This window comes from Aythya fuligula, chromosome 12 (genome assembly GCF_009819795.1).
Source record: "Aythya fuligula isolate bAytFul2 chromosome 12, bAytFul2.pri, whole genome shotgun sequence".
Taxonomy (NCBI): domain Eukaryota; kingdom Metazoa; phylum Chordata; class Aves; order Anseriformes; family Anatidae; genus Aythya; species Aythya fuligula.
In genome coordinates this window covers 20,304,724-20,324,320 of record NC_045570.1, presented here as the reverse complement: position 1 = coordinate 20,324,320, position 19,597 = coordinate 20,304,724, and the positions used below count along the sequence as shown (strand labels likewise).

The window sequence follows — 19,597 nt, the reverse complement described above, 5'->3', positions numbered from 1 at the left end:
TGCCCATGCACACCAGCACCACCAGCTGCTTCCCTGGCATCCACCTTGTCCTCCCCCTTCTGCATGAGGACAGGGACAGCCCTGGGGAGAGATCCCACTGCCTCTGAACCCCCCTGGTGATGCTGCAGGTCCCCAGCCAAGCAGTGTTTCTGTGCCCCCCCACACACACACCTCCAGGCCCACAGAAGCACACACAGACAGGAGGATCTTAAAAAAAAAAAAAAAAAGAAATCCACATCCTTTATTAAAACTTCTACATAACCCAGCTTAGCCCGTCTGTATCATCACACTACATTTATTTCATTAAAAAATACACAGGAGGAAGCCGAGGCCGCTTCAGCAGAAGGCATCAGAAGGACTGAGGGGGGGGGGGGCAGCGCCGGCCCCAAGGCACAGCAGGGGTAAGGCTTTGGGCAGCAGGAGCAGCAGCACAGGAGGGGCCGGGGGGGGGGCCCTACTCATCGTCCTCCCCGCCGCCGTAGAGCTCGGCCAGCTTCTTGAAGCGGTTGCCCCACTCGTTGAGGTAGTCGTAGTCCTGGTCCTGGTCGGAGTCGGAGGAGTTGAGGGAGCTGAGCGAGGCGGCCTCCGAACCGCTGCCCTCGTAGTCGAACACCAGCAGGGAGTCGTAGGGGGGGGCCGTGGGGTCCGTGTCAGCCGCCTTCAGGTTCTGGGGGGGGATAGAAGAGGAGCTCAGCGGGGAGCTGGGGCTGCCCCAAGCCCCCCCCGGCAGGGGAAGGGGCTCACCTCGTCGATGAAGGTGCCGATGTCCTCGGGGTTGGCGGGCCGGGGCCGGTACTGGGGGGCCGCCATCAGCGGGGGGGCCACGTCGTTGCGGATCACCTCGGGGCGGGCATCCAGGCCGCGGTGCAGCTGGCTCAGGTCGTAGTCCTGCATGGGGACAGCGCGGGGTCAGGCCAGCCCGCGGTGACACGGGGACACCCCCATCCCCGGCACCTACCTGGTCCTCCTCGCCCCCGCCCTCCTCCCCGTAGTAGAAGACGTTGTCCCGCGTGTCGTCCTCCGGCAGCAGCAGCGGCTCCTTCACCACCTTCCTCCTCCTCACAAAGAGCAGCAGCAGCAGCAGGATGACTGCGGGAGAGGAGCGGCATCAGTGGGGGCACCCCAGCACCCACGGGTGGGGCGCAGCCCCTTCAAACCCCCCCAACTCACTCAGAAAAGCCAGGAGGGCGCCCAGGACGGCGAGGATGATGGGCACGCCGGTGGCCACCTGCGGCTCGTAGGCGCAGCTCTCCACCCGGCCCTGGCAGTCGCACACTTGTGCCTTGATGACGGTGACCTGGTCCTTGCCCTGGCGGTCGAAGAGCCGCAGGTAGACGCTGTACTCCTCCTGCTCCAGCGGCTCCGTCAGCCGCAAGGTGACGGTGTCACCTGCGTGAGAGGAGTGACGTGGGTGACCTGAGGTGCCTACCCCCGTGGCAGCTGAGGCACCCATCGCGCCGAGCCCCTGCCTTACCGGTGTCCCCGACCTCCACCGCCCAGCTGTCCCCCGAGCCGTGGCTCAGCTCGGCACGGAAGGGACCCGTGTTGGGGGGCAGGTCCCTGTCGATGACGGTGAGGACCTGGGGCACGGGGCTGCGGTTGCAGACGACGATGTTGCGGGGCTCAGGCTCAGGGCCGTGGTCGTTCACATCCAGCAGGGTGAGGAGCAGGGTGCCAGTGCCCGTGGCGGGTGGAGAACCTGCCGAGAGGAGCCGGGCTGGCGGGGCACCCCGAGAGCAGGGCCTCCCTCCCACCCCCAAGGACCAGACCGCGCGGGCACCGCTCCCTGCCCAAGGGAGCGAGCCGGGATGCAGCACCCCCGTGACACCAGGAGCACGTGTCCCTCACGTGGGACAGCACCCGGCAGCAACAAGGGCTCCTTTCATGGCCACCGCGCCTCACCGTCGTCCACGGCCAGCAGCACGGCCACGTAGGTGCTGTTCTTGGCGAAGGGCGACTCGCGGTCCAGGTGGTCCCGCGCCGTGATGAGCCCGTTCTCCAGGTGCACCGACAGCCAGCCCGCTGGGTCGCTGCCCACCACGTACCTGGGGGACAGAGGGTGCTGGTTCCACAAGGGCACGGCAGCAGGACCCCCCCGGCCCCAACCCCAACCCCAGCCCCGCTCACTTGATGCGCTGCCGCTGGGCTTTGTCGGGGTCCTGGGCCGTGTAGGAGGCCAGGGGCTGCCCCAGCGGCGCGTCCTCCGCCACCTGGGCGAGCCGCACCGGGGGGTCGAAGACGGGTGCCTCGTTCACATCCTCCACGCTGACCGTCACCGTGGCCGTGGCCGTGGGCAGCTTGACGGCGAAGGGCGCCTCGTTCGCCACGGCCACGTGGAGCACAAACTGCCGCTTGGCCTCGTAGTCCAGAGCCTGCAGGAGGGGACGGGACGGGCAGCACCACGCAGGGCGGGTGGCCGCACCGCGGGGACGGGCACGGGACACGCACCTTGGCTGTCCGCAGGACGCCCTCGTTGCTGGCAGGGTCGGTGGTGATGGCGAAGGCGCCGCCCTCGTTGCCGCGCACGATGGAGTAGACGGCGCGCCACGCCGGTGTCTGGGGCTCGTCCAGGTCCGTGGTGTGCAGCCGGGCCACCTCCAGCCCGGCCTCGTTCTCCGGCACAGCCGCCTCGTACTGTGCATTGGGGACCGTCAGCAACGAGCCCACCGTGCCCGGCCCACCCTGCCCGCCCGACAGCCACGTTACCGTTTTGGGGTCAAACTCGGGGGCGTTGTCGTTCACATCCGTGATCTCAATCACGGCCAGCGCTGTGGTGGTCAGCCCCTCGCCATCCAGGTCAGCCGCCTGCACGGTCAGCGTGTACTCCCGCACACGCTGCGGGGGGCAGACAGACAGACAGACAGACACCCGTCAGCACCCCGCAGCCCGCCCGGTGCCAGCGCCACCCCCACGGTGCCGCAGGTCCCACCTCGCGGTCGAGGCCGCTGGCAATGACGCTGAGGGTGCCGGTGGCCCTGTTGACGGTGAACATGTGGGGATGGGGCTCCCGTGGCTCCTGGCTGAGGATGGAGTAGGCAAGGACACCGTTGTAGGTTTCCACGGCATCATCTGCATCCGTGGCGTTCACCTGCATCACTGAGGTGCCTGTGGGATGGGGCGTCCGTGTGAGGGAGGGACAGGGCACCCATGTCCCCAAGAGGGGCAGTGCTGGGGCTCTCCAAGGACACATCCAGCAGGAGGCAGAGTTTCGCCATGGGGCCACACCACACCCAAACCACCGTGGCACCGGCCCTACCTGGCAAAGCACCCTCAGGCACGGAGCCCCTGAACACCTCCTGCGTGAACTGGGGCTTGTTGTCGTTCTGGTCCGTCACCGTCACTATGATCTCCATCGGCTCCTCCACGGGCTTGCCGTTCTCGGACACGGCGTGGGAGAAGAGCTGCGAGGCAGAGGGGTGAGCAGGGAGCTGGCACAGCGCCTGCCCCAGCGCCCCGTCCCCCAGCCGGCACCTACGTGGTACTTGTCCATGTGCTCCCGGTCCAGCGGCTGCGTCACCTTCATCCAGCCCGTCTCCTTCTCGATGGTGAAGATGCCCTCGGGGTGGGTGTCTGCCCCCTGCCCCGTGATGCTGTAGAAGATCTTCGCCTCCCGGTCCCGGTTGGATTTGATCTGGAGGGGTGCGCAGCAGCGCTCAGTGCTGGGGCTCGGCAGCCCCCCCACGGCACCGCACCCCATCCTGGCACCCACCCATGCCCGTGGCCGGCACCTCCACTGCCCTGGGCGCACACATCCATGCCCAGCTCCAGATGCCTGCCCAGATGCGACGGTGACGGGCACAGCCAGAGCATCACCCCACCCCAGGGCACCCACCCACACCTCTGGGCCCCCTCCATACCTGAACCAGTTTTTTGGGGAAGGGACCCCTCTCATTTTCAGGGACCTTGATGGGAGGGATCACCCAGTCCCTCTTCCGCCTCCTCAGAGCCCTGGGGACACCGGGGACCTCCTGGTGGGAAGGAGAGCGGGCTGAGGGAGTAGCCACACAGGGAAAGGTCTGGGGGACGGGGGTGTTTGCCTGGGGGGGCTGCCCGGGAGCATTACCTGCAGGGAGCGCCGGCTCCGCACAGGGCCTGGCTGGATGGTGGCATCCTGGGGAGTCACAGGCAGCCACCCTGGGGGCCTCGGTGCCACCGCTCCCATGTGGGGCTCCTCGTCCTCGTACTGCACCGTGCCATAGCCTGTTGTGAGGGGCAGGGGTCAGGGCGGCCACGGAGGGGACACAACCTGCTGCCCCCACCCCAGCCATGCTGGGGGCTGTCCCTAAACTCCACGTGCCCCCTGCGTGGCCCTGGGAGCTCCCAGCCAGCCCGGCTGAGCCCTGGGGATTAGGATCAGGAGGGGGAGGCCGGAGTGGTTCCCGGCACTGGGGGCGGGCAGGAGCTCGGCTTTGGCTTTGTTTCGGAGATGACGGGGAAATTCCTGGGCACGCAGGGCCCTGCCCCGCGCCTCCCACCTCTGTGTGTCACCGCCTGCTCCCTCCCCCCCCCTACCACCACCCCAGGCTGGGACCCGCACTGCAGCAGGGCCCTGCACCCAAAGCCACGCTGCGCCCCCACGCCATGCTGGGCCCAGCCCCGGCACCCCCAGCACCCCGCAGGATTAGGGGATTAGCAGTGCTAAGCCTGCTCCAGTCGCACCGGCCGAGAGGCTGCCAGGAGCAGGGAGAGCGATGGAAGCAGGGCGAGGAGAGCCGTGCCCCGCGGGCGTAGCAGGTCCTGGGCTGGGGGAGCAGGAGCAGGTCCCCAGGGGGCCCCTTGGACCCCGCGCTGGGGCAGAGCTGGTGCCTGGAGGGCAACTCTTGCCAGCAATCAGGGATGGTGCTGGGGACGCAATGGCCACAGCCACACCACGAGGGCCACGGCCACACCAGGGCACGAGGAGCCAGCCCTCGCCATGGGGTCGGGGTCTGCAGCCCCGCTCCAGCACCAGGCTCCCCCCATGCCCCCAGGGTTCCTCGGCACCACGCAGCCTGGGCAGCCTGCCCCGGTGATGGAGCCGAGCCCGGGTGGGCTCCCGGCCACGGGCTCCCACGGAGGGGCTGCAGCCCCCCGGCCGGCCCCAGCCCCTGCCCACGGCCCCAGCCTGGCAGGAGCTGCCCGCGGCTCTCGGCAGCCGGGCGGGCTGAGGTCAGGGCTGGCACGGCGAGAGCTCTCAGGGCCAGAGCTTTCAGCGCTCCGCAGCCATTAGGGGAGCGCTGCCTGCGGTCGTGGTTCCCGAGCAGCCCCGTTCCCCGGGGATGCCGACGAGTAAACACGGCGGGCGGCCCCGCCGGCACCGGGAACCGGCACCGGGAGCCGGCCTCGGGAACCGGCCTCGGGAACCGGCCCCTGCCGCCCCGCCGTGCCCCCGAGCCCCCCGCCCGTACCGGAGAAGGTGGCCCCGGGGCGACCGGTCCCAGCGGCAGCCCGGCGCCTGGCACCGACCCGCGGGGTCCCGCCCTGCCCGGCGGCTCCCGGCCGCTCTCCGCCGACCGGAGGCGCCGGCATCAGCCGACGGGGCCCGAGCGGCACCGCCAGAGCCCCCCCTGGCCAGGAAAGGGGGGTCCGCGACCAGCCCACAGCCTGCAAGGGGTCGCCCCGCGCTGCCGGGGGCACGGCCGGGGGGCAAAGGAGCGAGCCCACGGCCCGGGGGGGGCGCAGCAGCCCCGCACCCCGAGGGCACCAACCAGCTCCGCACCGCGGCTAGCACCGGGCCCCCAAGTTGGAGGGCGAAGGGGGAAGAACAGGGCCGAGCACCGCAGCAAGGGGGGGGCTCTCCACCACCCCCAGCCCATCCCGGGGCAGCCCACCTGCCCCCGCCGCCCCGGTGCCGGTGCCTCCCGGCGTGGCGGCGCCCCAAAGCCCCCTCCGCCCCCTCGGTGATGCTCCCCGCGCCCCGACGGCGCCGCTTACCTGGCCCCGGGGGAGCGCACGGCCGGGCCGGGGCGGCGGCAGGCGGTAGGAGCAGGAGCAGGAGGAGCGGGCAGAGCCCGGAGCGCGACCCCCGCATGGCCCCGCCGCTACCGAGCGCCGCGCCCCCGCCCGCTGCTCCGCGAGGCTCCAGGTGAGGCCGCGGCCGCGCAGGTACCGACCGGCCCCCCCCCGCCCCGCCCCGCCCCGCCCCGCCCGGTCCGGTCCCGCCCCGCCCCGCCCGGTCCCGCCCCGGTTCCGCCCCCCCACCCCCCCGCCGAGCCGTTCCCGGTCCCCCCGTGCGCCCCTCCCGGGGTGTTCCCCGCCCTCCCCAGGTCCTCCCCGGTTCCGCCGCTACCTCCGTGCGCCCCCCCCGGGCTCTCCTCGCGCACCCGGTTGGGGCAGCGGCAGCCGGTGCCCGGGGGGGGGAGGTGGAGAGCCGCGACCCCCCCCCCCAGCTCCGGGGGCTGAGCGGTGAGGTGCAGCACGGAGCCGTCGTCCCAACGGGGGCTGCCGGTGCCTGGGCACCCCCCGGGCATGGAACAGCAGCCGCGTGCACGACCCCGCACCCTGACCCTCCCCAGGCACCCTGTGGGGCCGGGGGGCCACAGCGGGGCCGGGGTTTGGCACCCCCTGCGCTGGCACCCACGTGGGCATTGCTGGGAGCTTTGCCAGGGGCACAGTCCAAGGGCACGGAGCTGGCCCTGGTCAGCGCTCGGAGCGCCCGGAGTGGCCGGAGCCATGGCACCCTGCACCCTCATCCTCCTCCTTCTCCTCCTCCTCCTGCAGGTAGGGCGCTCTGGGGGCTGCTGCGCATCGGTGAGGGGTGGGTGACGAGGAGGGGAGAGGAAACCCGCACGGCACAGCCCCGCTGCCCTCCCGCTGCTCTCCATCCCGCAGGTCACGGTGCTCAGCACCCAGGTAGATGACGTGGCCTTCCCCGCATCTGGCCGCGGCCTCCGAAGGCAGAAGAGGGACTGGGTCATCCCCCCCATCAGCTGCCCCGAGAACCACCGGGGGCCCTTCCCCATGAAGCTGGCACAGGTACGTGGCCCCCACAATGCGGGGACAAGGGCTGAGCCAGCACCGGGCCCTGCAGCCGGGCTGAGCAGCCCCGGGGGGGACGCGGGTACCTCTGCGGAGCGCCAGACCCCTCTAACAGCCCCCCGCCTCGCCCCCAGATCAAATCCAACAAGGACAAGGAGACCAAGGTTTTCTACAGCATCACAGGCCAGGGGGTGAACAGCCCCCCCGTGGGCGTCTTCACCATCGAGCGTGAGACGGGGTGGCTGGAGGTGACGCAGCCGCTGGACCGCGAGGAGATCGAGAAATACGTCGTGAGTGGGGGCCGGGGCTGGGGGCGCCGGGGGGTCCCGAGGGGGCCACGCCACTGACGGTGCCCCCGCAGCTCTTCTCCCACGCCGTGTCGGCCAACGGGCAGCCCGTGGAGGACCCCATGGAGATCATCATCACGGTGATGGACCAGAACGACAACAAGCCCGTCTTCACCAAGCAGGTCTTCGTCGGCTACATCGAGGAGAACGCGAAGCCAGGTGCGTGGGCTGGGGGTGGGGGGACCCCGGGACACTGGGATGGATCTGCACCAGGCCAACGGCGGCGCCCATGGGGCTTGTCCCGTGAGTGACGTCTCCTCGTCCCGTCCCGTCCCTGCACAGGCACCTCCGTGATGACCGTGAACGCCACGGACGCGGATGACACGGTGGCTGCAGACAACGGCATCGTCAGCTACTCCATCGTCAGCCAGGAGCCGGCGCGCCCGCACCCCCAGATGTTCACCATCAACCCCCAGAAGGGCGTCATCAGCGTCCTCGGCACGGGGCTGGACCGCGAGGTGGGCACCCGGCCGCGTCCCAGCACCCCCATGGTGGGAGCGGCCGCGGGGCGCCCCTGACCGCGCTGCTCTCCGCTCGCAGACCACCCCCAACTACACGCTGATCGTCCGGGCCACGGACCAGGAGGGCAAGGGGCTGTCCACCACCGCCACGGCCGTCATCAAGGTCACGGATGCCAACGACAACATCCCCATCTTCGACCCCACCATGGTACCGAGCTCCCCCCCATGCCGGCTCCCGCGAGCCGCTTCCCCCGCTGCCCCCAGCCCCACACCGCGCTGACCGTCCCTGCGCCCCTCCCGCAGTACGAGGGGACGGTGCCCGAGAACGAGGTGGGGCTGGAGGTGGCCAGGCTGCACGTGACGGACCAGGACATGCCGGGCTCCCCGGCCTGGCAAGCCGTCTACCGCATCAAGAGCGGGGACCAGGACGGCGCCTTCAGCATCGCCACCGACCCCAACACCAACGACGGCATCCTGAGGACCGCCAAGGTGGGTCTGGGGGCTCCCGGGGCTGCCCCGTGTGGGACACGTCCCCCCCAGCACCGCTCCCAGCCCAGCTCCTCTGTGCCGCCTCCAGGGCCTGGACTATGAGACCAGGAACCGCTACGACCTCGTGGTGACGGTGGAGAACGTGGTCCCCCTCTCCGTGTCCCTCGGGCTCTCCTCGGCCAGCGTGCTGGTGCTCGTCAGGGATGTGAACGAGCCCCCCGTCTTCGTGCCCCCCGTCAAGAGGGTGGAGGTGTCGGAGGACCTGCCGGTGGGGCACGAGGTCACCTCCTACACGGCCCAGGACCCCGACAAGAACCAGAGGAACAGGATCACGTGAGTGGGGGCGATGCTGGGGGCGCGAGGGCTGCGTGCCCCGTCCCGCCCGGCCGGAGGGGCCAGGCTGGGCACCGAGCCCCCCGCTGACCCTCGCTTGCCCAGGTACCGCATGGGCAGCGACCCCGCGGGGTGGCTGGCCATCGACCCCGAGAACGGCATCGTCACGGCCGCCCAGCCGCTGGACCGCGAGTCGGTGCACGCCATCAACAGCACCTACAAGGCCATCGTCCTGGCCGTGGACAACGGTGAGGATGCGCTGTGGGGGCTGCGGGGACATGGGGTGGCCGTGCAGGACACCGGGACGGGCTGCAGGCACCTCGCTAACGCCCAGCTCCGCAGGGGTGCCGGATGCAACGGGCACGGGGACGCTGCTGCTGCTCCTCCAGGACGTGAACGACAACGGGCCCACGCCGGAGCCCCGCATCTTCGACATCTGCAGCCGGCAGCCCGAGGAGCAGACGCTGACCATCGTCGACAAGGACCTGCCCCCAAACACCTACCCGTTCCAGGCAGCGCTGGAGCACGGCTCCAGCACCAACTGGAGTGTCATAATGTCTGGCCAAGGTAGGTGCCGTGGGGTCCGTGCCAGCCACCCACCTGTGGTGCAGGGCAGTGGGGGGACACCGAGCAAGGGCTGCATCCTAGCCAGATCCCCCGAGCCACCCTGAATGCCCTCTCTCCCACACAAGACTCGCTGCTCCTGAGACTGAATAAGGAGCTGGAGCCCGGGGAGTACAGCATCTTCCTGAGGCTGACAGACAGCCAGGGCAAGGCACAAGTCACAGAAGTCAAAGCCCGGGTGTGCGATTGCGAAGGGGCAGCCGAAAACTGCGAGCAGAGAGCGTTCACTGCCACTGCCATCGTCACCATCAGGGATGCCATCAGCAATGTTCCCGTCTTCAGCTTCACCATGGTACCTGTCTCCCCTACTCGAGCTGGCTCCAGGGAGTCGTTTTCCCCTCTCCCCCACATCGGGGTGACCGTCCCTGTCCCCCTCACCTGGGTGATCCCCACGGCCGCAGCAGGCTGGAGGTGCAGATGAGCCTTGTCCTGGGCACAGCCCCCCTGCCCCAGGCGCTCAGCCTCTGCGCTCCCCTGGCTCTCACCGCCCACCCAGACACCGTGTGCGCAGCAGGTGGTCCCCAAACACCCCCTGAAGCTGCCGACGGGGACGGACGCGGGCTCCCAGCCACCACCACCACTGCTATCAGCACGCAGATGAGGCGCCGGGCCCTCCCGGTGGCGCAGGAGGGGAGGCAGGCAGGTCGGACGAGCAGGGCTTGCCCGCGGTGATCCCGCTGACTGCTCCTCGCAGCCTCCACGTGCCCGGCCCCGCTCACGCGCTCTGAGCTCTTTGCAGGGGGAGGCTGGGCCGGCAGCTCCACTGTGGCTCAACCAGTCCCGGTCGCCCCGAAATCCAGCCGGACTTGGGGCCGTCAGCCCCAGGGCTGCGGTGCCGCCAGAGCACGGGTTCCGTCGGGGCTCACCGGGGTGTGCCGGCTGCTGGGGAGCCGCCTGCACGGGCCGGCCCAGCCGGGGAGGAGCGTGCAGGGATAGCGGCGCCCGGTCCCGGCAGCTCCCTGGGGAAGGTGTCTGGGACAGGGGATGGCAGCCTGCGGGGTGGCACCGGGTGCGGGGACCTGGCAGAGCGGGACGGAGGAGAGGCAGGTAAGCCACCGCGAGCCCTCGCTTGCTGTTGTGCTTCCTGAAGATCGGGGAAGCCAAAGCCCGCAGCCAGCCCTGGGCTAGGGGCAGGCACTTGGGGCAGCCCCAGAGGAGCAGTTGGGGTGGTTTTGGGGGTCCCACCCCACCGAGCACGACCAGGGGCTGCCGTGGGGGAAGGGGCAGCGCCCCGACCCCGTGCTGGCTGCCTGCCCCAGGCAGTGCCGGAGCACTTGCAGGGTTAACATGTGCTGCACGTGATGTGGTGACACCGCGATCGGTGCAGGCTGGGAAGGTGACAGGGACATGGCCGCTTCCTCCCCGGGGGTGGCCCGTCGGTGCACACCCACACGGGGCTGAACGGGGAGCCCGGCAGCCCTCCTTCCAGGCAGAAAGGCAGGCAGGGTGCCCACGCCGTGCACAGCGGCAGTGCCCTGGGCATGCAGGCAGCTGCTGGGGGTGTTGGGGTGCACCCCTGGGACCTGGCAGGCACAGCAGGGTGCTGGGGATGGAGAAGTTCCCGGAGGGACCCGGCTGCACTGACACCAGCACGGGGCCCTGCCCACCCTGGGTTCCCCTCAGCCCCCCGCTACCCATCCCAAATAATTACTCCTGGGGGTGGAGCGCTCGGGTGGTGGTGCTGGGGGGAGTGGGACAGTGCTTCTGGGGAGCCCCCCAGCCCTCGCCGCTCCCCCGCTGCAGGTTGGAGGCATGGAGAGGCCGCAGGGCTCCCTGACCACCCACGTGCTGAACACGGCCACGGGGCTGCCCGCCGCCCGCCTCGCCCTCCGCCTGGCCCAGCTGCAGGAGCCGGGGGCGCAGTGGAGGGAGCTGGCACAGAGGTAGGGGAGGTGACACCACCCAGCCCTGTCCCCCCTGAAACCCCCAGCTGGGAGAGCTACGGGGGGAGGCTTTTAGGGCCATCATCTTGTGCCTCCTTGTGTTTTTTAGGTGGACGGATGAGGACGGGCGCTGCCTGCCCCTCCTGCCTCCGGGGCAGGCTAAGGCTGGCACCTACAAGCTGCACTTTGAGACAGCGGAGTACTGGGAGAGCCTGGGGTACAGCAGCTTCTACCCCTTCGTGGAGGTACCTGGCTGAAGGGCAGAGAGGGGGGCGCCTGGTGCCTCTGGGAGCCAGCCCCGGTCACTGCCGGAGCTGCAGGGGGGCTGGAGGCGGTGTCCATGCGTGCAGGAGCTCTCTCCCCTCAGCCACCTCCTGCTGCGCTGCTTGGAGGGGCCCCAGATGACAGGGAGAGGGGCAGGGGCTGCTTGTGGCTGGGGCTTTCTCCCCCTCACCCCCCTTTTTGCTCTCCCCTAGGTCGTCTTCACCATCACCGACCCAACCCAGAAGCTGCACATCCCGCTGCTGATCAGCCCCTACTCCTACACAACGTACCGGGGCAGCTAGGGCAAGGCACATCCTCCCCGCGGGGCCGCCACTACACGACTGACACCATTAAAGGATTCAAACAGCACCACTAGTCTCAAAAAAAAAATAATAATAAAAAATCACCTTCCTTGGGGTGGGATGCTGGTGGTGTGAGGCAGGCGCAGCCCTGCTCCCCGCCCCAGGAGCACCCGAACACAGCCAGCACCCATGGGTGCTGCCTGGTGTCACGTGGGCACTGCCACGAGTCCCGCGGGGCCCTGCCCCAACGCCTGGCCCGGCACCGGGCTCTCCAGGGGCTTGAAGCCCAGGTTGTCCAGCGGGATCCCAAAGGCGGTCAGCTTCGCCTCCAGCGTCTGCAGCATGTCGTTGTGTGCCTGGAAGAGAAACGCTCCACGTTCTGCTCTGCCAGCACAAACCCCAGCCCAGCCCCTCCTTGCCAGGGTCCCCGCAGCCCCCTGAATGGTGGGGACCCCCGAACCAGCCTTGCTTTGCAGGGGAAAGTCAGGGAATCGGGAGCAACGCAGCCCGAGCCAGCACTGCAGGGCATGAAGCAGCTCAGCTGGCCTGCTGCGAGTTCCCTTCCCTCGGAGCGAGGCCAGCCCCAGGGCTTACACCGCGTGCCCAGACCCCTTGCTCACCTTGCAGGCTCGGGCCAGCTGGAACTGCAGGTCCTCGATGGTGGTGTTCTTGGAACTGAGCACGTCCTGCAAGGGAAACGGTGCGTTAGGCTTCGGCTGCCTGGCACCGAGGGCACATCGAGCTGGGGCTGTGCTGCAGGCTGGAGCATGGAGCAGCTGCTGTGATGCGGCCAGGCTGAAGCAGGGCAGCTCGCGGCACAGCCGGGCAGGCAGCCACCACCACGTCCCCGCAGGGCCAGCGCTGCCAGGGACAGCCAGCCCCGGGCACAGGCAAGGCCCAGGGAGCTGCCAGACCAAGAGCACGAACGCCAGCTCAGCCCCGCCACCAGCATCTCCTGCCCTGCTGCAAGCGGGGGCGGACGGCAGCACCTGCTCCCGCAGCACCTCCCCGCCGCCACGGCACCGAGGGAATTACAGGGAGAGCCTCCCCAGGAGGGCGCCGGTGGCTGGAGGCAGCTGAGCAAAGGAATTCAGGGACCCCAGCAGCTGAGGGAGACAGCGGCGCCTTGACGCCTTCCCAGGAATGTTTCCCAACGTGCTGCTGTGGCACCTGCTGGTAGGTGGCACATCTGCTGTGCTGCCATACCCACTGGGAGCCTGGGGCTGCTGCCGCGCTCATCCCTAAGGTGCCCTGGCACGGGGGAGGTCCAGGAGCACCACCAGCACCCAGCACAGAGGGCCCTGGATGGGGCAGGTGGCACGGTGTGAGCAGGAGGGCGCCAGGGAAGCAGAGGCCAAGCTGGGTTGGGAACCTGCGTCCCGTCTCCAGCCCGCCTGAAACAAATGCTGCTTCTCCAGTTACTGCTGCTGCACGCTCCAGGAATGTGGGTCTCCGAGCCGCCGCACCGTGCCGAGGCTTTCTGCGTTGGTATTTTTAGCACGCCAGACATCGCAGAGCCTCTGGGATCCGGTCTGCACCGCCTCTGCAGCCAGAGAGGCCGGGAGAGGAGCACGGGCAAGGCTCAGCAGCGGTGGCTCCCCGCGGTCGGGGCGCCCTGGGTCGCTCCCAGGCCCCGCACGCAGCCTGCTGCTCAGCGCCGCATCGGGAGCCACCTGCCAGCACAGAGCCCTGGTGAGCAGCGCTCTGCCCGGGGCCATCCTCCTTCAAACAGACTCCACCTGAGGGAGAGATCAGCGCCAAACGCCTACGCCCACATGCCTCGCTCTCGAGGCAGAGCCGGGGTGCCCTGCGGCACCGTGCACAGCGCTGGGAGTGTCGGGAACGAACTGACACGACAGTTACAGGCCCTTCACATGGGGCTTTCAGCACCCGAGCAGGCTGAGGTGCTTGTCACAGCGTCCCAGGGCTGTGGACTGGCTGCCTGGGCAGATACCCACAGTGCAGGGAGGACGGGGACTCTGTTTCCTGCCACACAGCCTGGGTCTGCCCTGGCTCTGCCTGGAACGAAGCCCCTCAGGCACCTGGCCACGCTCACGCGCTCCAGGATCTGCCCCAGAGCAGGCTCAGCCCCTCAAGAGCCAGCCCTGCTGGGAGAACAGCCTCCACGGGGCCCTGCAGCAGCGCACAGTACCTCCAGCTTCTGTGAGACCAAGGAGAGGGCGCCCGGGTCGAGGTTGGAGGCTGCAAAGACCTCGCTGAGCTCCACCTCCTTCTTCTCCAGGACGTCGAGGAGTCCTTTCAGCTTGCGCTCCAGGAGCAGGTTCTTGAAGCCCGTCTTCTGCTGCACCTCGTTAATGGCTTTGGTGAACTTCTGGTAGAGCTCATCTCGCTCCGCCTGCACCTGCTCCGAGAACATGGCACGGCTTCACACCGCCCCCGGGACCCCCCCCCCGGCAGCCACCCAGGGCTGGGAGCAAACAGGCCGTGCTGCTCAGCCCTGCCTGCTCCAGCGAGAGCCGGGCTGCTCCCCACAGCACCTGCACCCCACGGGGAACGCAGGTGCTGGAGCACAGCTCCCCCCCTCTGCTGTGCTGGCACCACCTCGGCACCTGCAGCTCTGCTTCCTCTGTCCCCTGGCATGGGACACCCCCAGCAGCAGGGACCCCATCCCTCAGCACCTGCTCCAGTACAGCCCCTGTTATTCAAATCCTGACATGGCCCAGCTACCTCTCCTCCAAACGGCTCGGCTCCCCACAAACCTCCCCCTTCCTGGGCCCCTGCAGGGAGAGAATTGGTCCCCGCTGTCCCCCCCAAGCAGCACAGGATCCCCGCTTCATTGGCCTGGCCCCAAATCCAGGCTCCTCAGTGCTCTGCCCCCAGGCACTGCTTCAGAGCTCAGAGAGGGCCCGCGGCATGCAGGGGTCTCTCCTCCTCCCCTTCCTGCAGCTGGCAGGAGTCCCCGGCTCACAGCTAGTTAATAAGTGTCCTAATTAGGATTTCTCCTCCAAAGCCTATTTCTGACTGCACTGAATACGTTGCTGCCTTAATGATGGATTGTTAACGAGGCCTCAGATCAATGTTCATATTCCTGGGGATTTCTACGACTTGCAAATGAGCTCCGTTCTGCCTCAATACGTTTATCTGGGTTAGCTGGAAGGGAGAGGCTGAGGCTGGGGGGATATTCAGACAACAACATTCCTTGAAGAGGCTGCACGGCGAGAGGGGAAGCGACACCCACGCACCAGCAGGACGAGGGAGCCACCGCCCCCGGCTCTCCCCACTGCAGCGGGAGCCCCTCCACGCGGATCCTCTCGTGACCCAGCCTGTCACCAGCGGGCCAGGAGGGGACCATCAGCACACGCATGATTGCTCAGCGAAGTACAAGGCCGGGCCTGTCTGCTGAGCACGGGAGATGCCAAAGCCACGATAAGCTCTGCTGGAAGCGGCAGCTAACACGCAGCTCCAGATCAGGGCTTTGGAAAGCCCTTTGCTAAGCGCAGCGTAGGCAGCACTGCTAAGTCCCGGTGCCTAACCCTGTGTAAAGAGGGAGAGTGGATGCCCAGAGCCACCTGCAGCTCTCACCTTACTGAACCGCTGCTCCAGCACCTCGTGTTCCCACTGCAGGTCTTTCAGTTCCTTCTGGATGACTTTCAGACGGGCTTTTGTGTTCTGCAAGTGGGAAGGGATAGTTAAAGAGTGCAAGCTTCTCCAGGGGATGGTATGTGATCTGGCAAGGGAGGAGAGAGACCAGCAAAGGGAGAGGGGTGAGAAAACACAGGCTGCGTCCACAGCTCCCTCCCCTCTCTGCAGCAGGGGCTGTTCCTCTCTCTTCCTGACAGAATCCTGGAGGCCCACCTGAGATCTTGCACACAGCTAAGCCGAACAGGACTCGGAGGCATTTGCTCAGCAATTTGGCCAACCAGCCCTCTGCTGAGCGGCAGAGGTCACTGCTGAGCGACTCCACTCCAGGGAACAGCCACAGTGACTCAGGGAAGAAGAGAAAGGGGCTCCCAGCAGGGCTGGAGACTCACCGTCAGAGCCTCCTTGTCCATGTCATAGTGGGCCAACTTCTTCTGCATCTCAAACACCTGCTCCTGGGTCTGCTGCAGGGTCTCCTGCTGTTGCTTCTTGTGGAGCAGCAAATCTGCCTTCTCCTTTTCCAGCTGATTCTCTCTCTTCTTCCTCTCCTCCATCTGCTCCTGTTCTTGGGAAGAGGAGCGCTGGCTCCTGGAGGGGCTGTGCAGCAGGGTCTGCCCAGCTCCTCACCCTCCCACTGCCGGCCCAGCAAGCCACATCTCCTTGTGCACGAGGGCTTTGTGTGTTAATGGTGTACAGAACAGCAGCACCAGCACCTCCACCAGGGAGCTGGCCAGGTCTGGGTGAAGTCCTTACAGGCCCAGCCCCACCACAAGCCAGGGCTGCGGCAGCAGGCAGGCAGTACCTTGAGCAAGTTGATGAGTGCCAGGTTTTTGATGGTGATATCGTTGTAGTAGTTCTTGATCTCACTGAAGGCCTTCTCGTGGTTCTTCATCAGCTCACTGATCTGGTTGTTTTTCCTCTCCTCTACCTCATGGATCTCGGTCTTCCGGCGCAAGTCAAGCTCGTCCCGCAGCATTTGCATCTTCTTGTTGTACTTGGCCTCGATCTCTGGGGAAGCACACAGGGGGCTGGGTAAGGACAGCGAGCACCAGCCCAGCACATCCCACTGCAGCATCGCTCGAGGACAAGGCGCTCGCTACCAGCCCCACCAGCACGCAGAGCGGTTACACTGGGACCAGGCCGAGTAGAGCCCAGAAATAACATTCTGGAAACAGGACATGGAAAAGCTCCAAGTCAGCCCGTGAGAACCTGAAGCGTCCCCTGAGAGGGGTGGGGAGCCAGGGCTTCCATCCGCAAGGGCTCCTCCAGCCAGCAGTGCTCAGCGATGCAGGTTGGCAGCAGTAAGAGCCCTGCCTCCACCCCCAGCTCGCACGACAGGAGGCCATCCCAGCCCCATTTCCACGGCACGACCCCACCAGGCTGGGAGTTCAGCTCAGAGAGCTGCTGGCCACGCAGCCTGGCAGCCCGTGGGCACGGGGAGCAAGCACTGGGGGGGGGGGGAAGCAGCCCCTTTCTGCTCCACGGAACCAGGAGCGCAGTGGAGCTCGGAGGAGCCTTCCCCAGAGTGCTGACACACGGCCTGACCTTTCACTTGTCTCTCGAAGTCGTTGCACAGCCGCGTGATCTCTTCCTCTTGTTTCTGTGAGGGAGAAGTTTCGTGTTAGAGGCAGACAACCCAACCCCGAGGTCACTGCACCACTACACAACCCAGTCCCTGAGGTTCACAGAGGCCTCCAGGCCAGGCCCAACCATGGGGCCGGGTTCCAGCAGCCAGGAGCCACCCCAGCAAGCAGCCAAAACCCATCCTGCTCCCTGGGAAAGGCTCCCACCACGGCATGAACCCCACGTTATCTGAGCAGAGTGGCATGTTAAGTTCTCCAGCTGTTCTCAGGGGCTTTGAGCCACAGCTGGAGCCCTGCTGTAGGAGGGATTTCACAGAAATTGCCCCAGAAAGCCCTCCTCCTTGATCCTGTGCTGTCTTTCCAGTGCCTCTAAGTACATTTGACACCGGGGTCTGCAGGAAACCTCATTCCCACCTCGCCAAGACAGCAGAGGAGACAGTCTCCTGCTCACACACCAATGCTGGGAGGGCTCAGACAGCAGCCTCACCACTTCCCTCTGAGGCAGAGGCTCCTCACACGCAGCTCCAGCCCCCGCTGCCCTGCCAGGCACCTACCAGGCGCATGTTTTTCACCACCACCTCGTTGGCCAGCTCTTGCTCCTTCAGCTCCACCTTTAAGGAGCGCATGTCTTTGCGCAGCTCCATCTCCTGGGCCCAGTGATCCTTCTGGGCCCGCCTCATGGACACGGTGCCCTCCGCCTTCAGCTCGGTGAGGTTTTCCTGGTGCTCGTACAGCAAGTGCTTCACCTTCTGCTTGTAAACCTGGAGACAAGCCAGAGAGCAGGTGACGGGCATCAGCAGGAAAACACCTGAAGCTGGGATATCGGCAGAGATGCTCCTGGCTCGTATCCTGCCCAGCCCCTCCTCGCGCAGGGCTCGGGGCACGCACACGTCCCAGCCGTTTCATCCTCCCACCTTGATCTCCACTTGGTGCCGCTCCTCCGCCTCCTCCATCTCGCGGTCCTTGTGACGCAGCTCGGCTTTCTTCTCCTCCAGCTGCCGGCGGGTGATCTCCCAGAAGGTGTGAATCTTATCACGCTCCAGCTGGAAGTAGTTGCGCTCTTCCCGCTCCCGATCCAGCTCCTCCCGGAGACGCACAATGTGCTGCCCCAGCTGCAAGGCCAAGAGAAGGAGGCAGGTAGTGGGAAAAGGGGGCCTGGGACAGGTGGCTCTTCTCAAGATACCCGTGGTGAGCTCTGTTGTAAACCTGCAGAACACGGTAGCCTCTGCTGGGACAGAGGAAAGGAGGACGAAAAGTGGGGATGGGGCAGGGAGAGCCCAGGACATGACAGTGACCCACTGGCCTCTGGAAAAGGAGTGACAAAACCTCCTCCTACCCTAAGCAGCCAGGGCTTGGGCATTCTGTCTCCCAGTGGCCAGTAACACGTTCTCAGATACTAGATAATACCAATAACTTGTAAGATCTTATCCTGGCAGTGAGACCGCCCAGGTCAGGACCGTCTCCTCCTGTTTTTTAGGCACCCAGCACAGCATGATCTGGGATGTGCTGAGAGTGCTGCAGGCTGCGAATCACAAAGCTGCAGGATCACACGGCTGAGTGCAAGTGCAGCCACCTGTGGAGATGGGCCTGCTCACCCCAGCAAAGCATCGGATGCAAAGAGAAACTGATTCCAGCAGAATTGGTCAGCCGGGTTACTTTCTAAAGGAAACACCACAAAACACTTGTCAGATAATAGATTCCCATCACAGGCACCTTTCCCAGGACATTTCCACACCAGCAGGTCACTGGCACGAGGGAACTGGGCTCCAGGGCTAAGGGACGAGGGCAAAGACGGTGAGAGCCCAAGGAGGGGAGCGGCACGCCATGGAACAGCAGAAGCACGGACACGACGAGGGGGCTGCTCCTGGCAGAAGCTCTGGGCAGGCTGCGTGAGGACCGCAGGCCCAGCACCGACTGCACCAAGCACCAGGCGTGCCCCCACGACCCCTCCACCCCCACGCCACGGCCCCACAGGCGGCAGCCCCATGGCCGGGCCGTGCTCACCTGCTCCCTGCTCATCTCCTCGGGGGCCGAGGCGTCCACCACGGCCGGGGCCTTGCCGCCCTTCCCCTTCTTCACGGCCTTTTTGGGCGCCTGAGGGAGAAGGAGAAGGAGAAGGAGCAGGAGAAGGAGCAGGAGAAGGAGCAGGGCCGCGTTACGAGGGGGGGGAAGCTCCGGGGGCAGCGCCCGGGACCGGGCCCGGGCCGAGCCGGGAGGGCCCGAGGGACCCTCAGCGCTGCGCCCGGACCCGCTGGGGCTCCCCCACCGCCGGGCCCCAGCCTCCTGCAGGCCCTCGGGGTCCCTCCAGGGATCCGGATCCGGATCCGGATCCCGGTCCCGGTGCCCCCCCCACCCCCCGGTGCAGGCCCCGGTGCCCACCATGGCGGCCAGGCCGCGGCGCCGTCTCCTTGGCAACGCGCGGCGGAAGTCTCGCGAGAGTTGCGCGGCGGAGGCCCCGCCCCTTAGCAACGCGGGCCCGGCCCCGGTAACGGCGTCGGGGCCCGCTCGGGGCCCGGCCCAGCCCCGGCCGCCGCCGCCGCTCCGGGACCCGGCCGTGCCCGCGGCCCCGCTGCCCCCCGGCCCCCCGCGACCCAGAGCCGTCACCCTGCGGCCTGCGGGGCCCCTCGGTCCTCCGGGATCCCCTCTCCGCCCCCCCGGTCCCCCCCGCTCCGGTGCGCGCCGCGCCCCCCGGTGCATCCCGGGGGCCCCTCAGCACCCCCGGCCCCACAGCCTGCAGCGGGCCCCCCCCCGCTG

At 67.4% G+C, this 19,597-nt stretch overlaps 3 protein-coding genes across 3 annotated transcripts; 1 reads left to right on the top strand and 2 right to left on the bottom strand.

The window, feature by feature from the left end:
- Positions 1-236: 236 nt before the first annotated feature.
- On the bottom strand, positions 237-6,083 carry LOC116493990 (B-cadherin). The gene is made up of 15 exons (XM_032195684.1): positions 5,914-6,083; positions 4,064-4,200; positions 3,858-3,968; positions 3,476-3,631; positions 3,257-3,401; positions 2,930-3,105; positions 2,707-2,835; positions 2,449-2,634; positions 2,128-2,372; positions 1,903-2,045; positions 1,475-1,699; positions 1,171-1,389; positions 959-1,089; positions 745-888; positions 237-667 (listed from the first exon to the last, which is right to left on the bottom strand). Exons 1-15 carry the CDS (start codon positions 6,008-6,010, stop codon positions 455-457), a joined length of 2,457 nt encoding a protein of 818 aa, XP_032051575.1. The 5' UTR covers positions 6,011-6,083; the 3' UTR covers positions 237-454.
- Positions 6,084-6,475: 392 nt separating this feature from the next.
- Positions 6,476-11,727, top strand: LOC116494167 (cadherin-1-like). Its single transcript, XM_032195894.1, has 14 exons — positions 6,476-6,699; positions 6,811-6,954; positions 7,092-7,247; positions 7,319-7,463; positions 7,587-7,762; positions 7,845-7,973; positions 8,069-8,254; positions 8,343-8,587; positions 8,693-8,835; positions 8,930-9,154; positions 9,280-9,503; positions 10,955-11,094; positions 11,204-11,339; positions 11,571-11,727. The coding sequence occupies exons 1-14, from the start codon at positions 6,652-6,654 to the stop codon at positions 11,658-11,660; spliced, it is 2,187 nt and encodes a 728-aa protein (XP_032051785.1). The 5' UTR covers positions 6,476-6,651; the 3' UTR covers positions 11,661-11,727.
- A 4-nt stretch (positions 11,728-11,731) lies between these two features.
- Positions 11,732-19,269, bottom strand: GAS8 (growth arrest specific 8). Its single transcript, XM_032195891.1, has 11 exons — positions 19,223-19,269; positions 18,848-18,937; positions 17,758-17,955; positions 17,398-17,604; positions 16,806-16,860; positions 16,063-16,268; positions 15,653-15,820; positions 15,204-15,290; positions 13,813-14,022; positions 12,281-12,346; positions 11,732-12,016 (listed from the first exon to the last, which is right to left on the bottom strand). The coding sequence occupies exons 1-11, from the start codon at positions 19,223-19,225 to the stop codon at positions 11,867-11,869; spliced, it is 1,440 nt and encodes a 479-aa protein (XP_032051782.1). The 5' UTR covers positions 19,226-19,269; the 3' UTR covers positions 11,732-11,866.
- Positions 19,270-19,597: the final 328 nt, after the last annotated feature.

Coding starts and splice junctions, on each gene's coding strand:
- GAS8 (XM_032195891.1), bottom strand. Junction 17,956..18,847: donor AGGAGATGAGCAGGGAGCAG/GTGAGCACGGCC, acceptor TTGGCCTTGCAG/CTGGGGCAGCACATTGTGCG. Junction 16,269..16,805: donor CTTCGAGAGACAAGTGAAAG/GTCAGGCCGTGT, acceptor GTGCTTCCCCAG/AGATCGAGGCCAAGTACAAC.
- LOC116494167 (XM_032195894.1), top strand. CDS start 6,652: ATGGCACCCTGCACCCTCATCCTCCTCCTTCTCCTCCTCCTCCTGCAG. Junction 6,700..6,810: donor TTCTCCTCCTCCTCCTGCAG/GTAGGGCGCTCT, acceptor TCCATCCCGCAG/GTCACGGTGCTCAGCACCCA. Junction 8,836..8,929: donor CGTCCTGGCCGTGGACAACG/GTGAGGATGCGC, acceptor CCAGCTCCGCAG/GGGTGCCGGATGCAACGGGC.
- LOC116493990 (XM_032195684.1), bottom strand. CDS start 6,010: ATGCGGGGGTCGCGCTCCGGGCTCTGCCCGCTCCTCCTGCTCCTGCTC. Junction 3,969..4,063: donor GGAGCCGGCGCTCCCTGCAG/GTAATGCTCCCG, acceptor CCTTCCCACCAG/GAGGTCCCCGGTGTCCCCAG. Junction 3,402..3,475: donor AGCACATGGACAAGTACCAC/GTAGGTGCCGGC, acceptor TCTGCCTCGCAG/CTCTTCTCCCACGCCGTGTC.